At 42.9% G+C, this 4936-nt stretch overlaps 1 protein-coding gene across 1 annotated transcript; it reads left to right on the top strand.

Annotated features, from left to right (window-relative positions):
- The first annotated feature begins 315 nt into the window (after positions 1–315).
- On the top strand, positions 316–4243 carry LOC125525141 (60 kDa jasmonate-induced protein-like). Its single transcript, XM_087535368.1, has 3 exons — positions 316–523; positions 822–1176; positions 3526–4243. The coding sequence occupies exons 2-3, from the start codon at positions 910–912 to the stop codon at positions 4114–4116; spliced, it is 858 nt and encodes a 285-aa protein (XP_087391494.1). The 5' UTR covers positions 316–523; positions 822–909; the 3' UTR covers positions 4117–4243.
- The last annotated feature ends 693 nt before the right edge of the window (positions 4244–4936 follow it).

Below are 4936 nucleotides of genomic sequence, written 5' to 3'. Positions count from 1 at the left end.
CCATACAAAGTTTTTTTTTAGTATTCGCCAAAAAATAGTTTTTTTAGGATAACATTATAACTATTCTACTCCCTCTGTTTACTTTTATAAGACCTTGAAGACATTTCAGACAATGTACAAAACAGTCTATTTTGAGTTGTCTAAAACGATTTACAAAAGTGAACGGAGGGAGTAATAAATTACCTTAAAATTCTAAATATAGACTAGCAGCGCTAACGTTCAAACTAGTCGCTGTCAAACGGTGATGCGAAGGCAGTGTGACATAACTAAAGGTTCAATTTGTAATTGTCTCTTCTATCGATCTCCCAATTTCTCCGCTCCTCCTCCCCCGAACAGTAGGCCGGCGGCGGCGGCGGCGGCCACGCCGTAGACTCCGCCTTCTTCCCAGCCATCTGGTGGCTCTTTCTCCGCAGACGTCGAGCGCTTCCAATCGCCGCTGTTCCCCTTGGCCGTCGTCCTCCGCTGCATCGGCCGCCGTCGGGTACCCCATCCCCGACTGTCGTCCCCACCCCGCAGACAGAAGGTAACCCCCACCCCGCGCCCCCAGCAATGTTCCTTGTATTACATGCATATGAATGGTAGGATGGTGCAGCACATGTATGGGAGTATGTAAGAACTTCATGCTTCTCTGTTAGAAATACGATGGATGATGGCAGGATAGCAAGTTTGTATTTTTTTTGGAGCTAACTTAATTGTAATTTCTATCGATCTGTTTGGAGCCTGTCTGTATTTGATGATCATTTGCACTTAACGATAAACAAAATCTACAATAAAAACAAATAAACCATGATCAATGAGGACTTTAACATCATTTTCAACAGACAGGGGAATTTGGGATTTCAGCCACGAGCCTCCCCAAAAGCAAGTTCCAACCCAGAAAAGGAGGGCCTTGTTGCTACGGAAGTCCCCATGGCAGCTGCAACTGGCTATGATGGCCCGAATGATGAGCAGTTGCATGCGTATGCCAACCTAAGTTATGCTCACCAACCATTCTACGGGAGCAATCTGGTGGAGGTTTTTGCCGTGCGTGTCCCTGATGCAGCCGCCTCCTCCCGAGGAAACAGGCTGCCGCCTTGTGGCATAGTCGATGTTGGTGGCGCCTATTGCTCTGTGTCTCTGGTCTTCAGCAGGATCCACCATGACGACTCCATCACTCCACAACCTTGCGATTGGCAGGTGCAGATTCTTACTAATTATCCACTGTACTGATCAACTCCATTTCAATTTTGTATCTTTTTGTTTAGGGCTGAAGAAGGAATCGTATTGTGCCACAAAAAGATTCTTGCAACTAAAATTGTGGAATGGCATAACTGAAATAATCCAACTTCATGTATAAATTTGGGAAAGTATGATTATTTTGTTTTATTTTTCTTGTGAAGAAACTAGCAATGAATGTACTACTCCCTTCGTTCCTAAATATAAGTCTTCTTAAAGGTTCCAATATGGACTACATACGGAGGAAAATGAGTGAATGTACACTCTAACTACGTCTATATACATCCGTATGTAGTCCATATCGAAATCTCTAAAAAGATTTATATTAGGAACGGAGGGAGTAGAACATAAAGTGGACCATATCTGAATGTCCATGTGTAGGTGGAATATCAGTAGCCGACGAGTGGGAATTATGGTAATCCATGTTTGCTTGTTACTTCTTTAGGGAAATGCTTGAGACTGAAATCACATGTTTAGAAACAATCAAAGGTGCACTATCATGTCTGTTGGTGTAGGCTTTCTTTCTTCCAGTGTCCAAAGTATCTCTAATCAGGAAACTATTCTGCTGAAGTAAATATAGTGTCATGACGATAGCACATTGTTGAAAATAAGTCATGATGTTAAAGATAGGCACATCTCCTTCAAAACACTATATGCTGTAATTTGCAAATTCTCGATTGACTGAGAGCTAGCCATTTCTTTCTTTATTTACTAACCGTCAGATCGCCTTGAAACTCCCCAGCTCCCGTGTCAAGCTACTCCATGTGCTCTGGTAACAGGGTTTAGTGGCATGGCCAGTGGCTTCCTGGAGGTGGAACGGGGCGGTGGGCGAAGCTGGCTGGTAGGTTGGTTAGGAGGATAATGTTAGGATGTGATGGGACGTGATGGTGGATCTGGCTTAGAAGCTGCTGATGGCGACGAGAGATGAGACAACAGTAGGCAAAATGGAGGCGAGGTAGGGCCAAGGAAGTGCACGTTGCTACGTGGATTCGTGGGTTATTGGGTTAGTAGCGGTGCATTTGGCCTGGAAGGAGGTGCGATGCGGGATGTATTGTGTGCGCCACACACTTCTCATGCAATCTTCGTATCCACTATCAAAGTCACAAAAAATTCTGGAAAAAGTACATAGACTTCAAAACTACTATATATTTGTTTAATTTGCCAGCTCAAATACATATTATTTTGAGATTAAGAATAAGAAAATTCTGACAATTTCAGTTCTGAAAATTAGTTAGAATTTTCTACTCCTGACCTAGGGGTCCTATTTGACCCTACAACTGCCAGCACAAGCTTGGAAATACATTTGCCAAAAAAATGAAAAAAAAATTGATGACTTCTGTTGCTGGATATTTGTTTGGAAGTACATAGAGTTCAAACACACTGCATGGAAGATATTAGAGGACGTAATTAAGGTTCAATGTTGGTACTACCAAAATTTATGGATTTTTAATTTTTTTAGTAATTTCAGAAATCAATTCGGCCATCAAGTGCTAATTAGCCAGCAGAATCTTGAAGTTTCATCCGAGATGTCAACATTCCTGTACCCACCAAAGTATTTGAAATTTCTGAACTTCACAATTTCAATGAAATTTGAATCTTGCATGTAATACCTCCCTGGAGATAAAGTTTGGATGAGTTCTAATACTCACTCTGATCCAAACTAACTGTCACAGCTTTAGTACAAAGTTGCAACAATAATGTGGATCGGAGGGAGTACTAGATGAGGGGTGAATCTGGTCATTGCATTAAGAGCCTAACGGCTCTGGGTAGTTGACTGCTCATTAGGAGCTCCCAATCTATATACAGGCGTAACCATCCATCGTACCATTCACTGCTTCTTTCCTTAGTCTGCAAAGCTAGTTACAAAGAGGACATGCTGGCTCTAAGTATATTTCTTGATTTGTTCTGTTAACATGTGCAAAGAGTATTGCAAACTTATTACTACCGTGTGTTGATAATAGAAGAAAGAAAGCCTTTTGCCGTCAGCAACTGCTTTGCCAAGGAGAGATGATAAAGTTTTTTGCAAAACAGTTGAGCACTCGAGCATCCATGTTGTCTGGCTTCACTAGTAAATGTAATGTGCATAGTACTCCCTCCGTCCCAAAATTCTTGTCTTAGATTAGTCTAGATACGGATGTATCTAATACTAAAACATGACTTGATACATCCGTATTTAGAAAAATTTAAGACAAGAATTTTGGGACGGAGGGAGTATATGTTTGCTTAGTTAATCAGGTTTGCATCTATTGAGACATAGTGTGTCACCTTTAATGAGGCAAATGTAAATCACTTATATTTTCTATGGAACAGGGCAACCTTGTGCTAACTGGTCCAGGAAGAGCCATCTCAGCAGATGGACCTATCGGGTTCAGCATTTATCTCCATGACAATAGCCAAGATATCTCTGTTGAAGAAATCTGGAACAAGAGCGTGCATTTACACCTGGAGACCCCAACATTGGACAGGCCCCTATTAGAAACTGCCAATACTCCTTATGGTCCTGTGGAGGTGATCTATGCCATCCTGAGCCAGGGAGTTGAATGCAAAGTTGCTGTGAGGCTTACTCATCGGGATGTAAAAGATCCTATCAGCCTTTTTGGGAGAATTGTCGCTCGCAGCGAGCTGTTTGATATCGGCTGCGTGCTTTTCTACAACGAAGACGTGAAGGGCATATGTGCACGATCAGGAGAGCTGATTCCCTTAGCTAGACATCAGCTTGCGGTGCCATTGTACAAGGTACTGGTAATTGAAATAGATCTGCACTCTGATTGTGGTGACGAGATTATGAGAGGCACACTAGAGTTTCATCCCTTGCCCGAAGGCGATCAAACGGCACGTCTTATCAGCAAGAGTGGTACTCAAATTGAAGTGAAGATCTTCATTACAGAATACTTTAGGTAGTGTATTCCTTGCTCAGCTGGGTCACTTTAACAACATATATATGATCAAGACTCTGGATGCCTGTGTGCCCAGTCCCTTGTGTTGTACTACTACACAAGCTTCTTCTATTCCCATATTACTTCCATTATCAGGCCAAAGGTAAAAATGTTTGCACAGTGACAGTATCCTGTCGCTGAATGATAATATATAATCTGATGAAATTCGAAGTTCATGTTGGTTTTCGAGGAGCGTGCTAGTGTTTTTTACTACCACCGTCTCAAGAAAGCAGTGTCTGACCTTTGTGTAGAAGTATTGTTAGTTTGTCCGACCAGATATGGGTTCAAATGGTTCATCTTGGTTAAACCTGGTAGAAGTCGTGATGAATAAGAATTTCTACATGACTTTGGTACAAGAACTGGCCTCACAAAGGCTCAGCTCAAAGTAGAAGCCCGGATGGCAGAGTAGGTGTGTGGGCTGCTGGTGGCGAGGGCACCAGGCGCGCACCAAGGTCGCCGACAAGAGCTTCCGGGCCACGAGCCATTGGCGATGGCTAGGCCCAAGCTGTTCTTCGTGTCTGCCTGTGTGTCGAGAGGTGGAAGGGGAGAGCAGGAGAGAGAGAGAGAGAGCAGTTGTGGGACCACTAGTGAGTGACTCAAAGAAGAGGTATGCGCTGATGAGCCAGGCCCACATATTTTAGGAACGGAAAAGTTAACCTGGTGCGTCCGTGGTGAGCGCAGAACCACATTCATCATAAAAAACAAAAACTTTGTGAGGTAAATTTACAGAGATGGAGACGCAACATTCATCATAAAAAACAAAACGCTCCTGAGGTAAAATTACC

Source organism: Triticum urartu, chromosome 7A, assembly GCF_056163025.1.
Source record: "Triticum urartu cultivar PI428250 chromosome 7A, HENAU_Tu73, whole genome shotgun sequence".
Classification (NCBI taxonomy): domain Eukaryota; kingdom Viridiplantae; phylum Streptophyta; class Magnoliopsida; order Poales; family Poaceae; genus Triticum; species Triticum urartu.
The sequence above is the reverse complement of the archived record's forward strand: the minus strand, read 5'-3'. Positions and strand labels throughout refer to the sequence as shown.

Bases quoted from the DNA above. Each gene is read 5' to 3' on its own strand.
- LOC125525141 (XM_087535368.1), top strand. From the start codon at position 910: ATGGCAGCTGCAACTGGCTATGATGGCCCGAATGATGAGCAGTTGCAT. The intron at 1,177-3,525 runs GTGCAGATTCTT...TCTATGGAACAG, and splicing joins CACAACCTTGCGATTGGCAG to GGCAACCTTGTGCTAACTGG.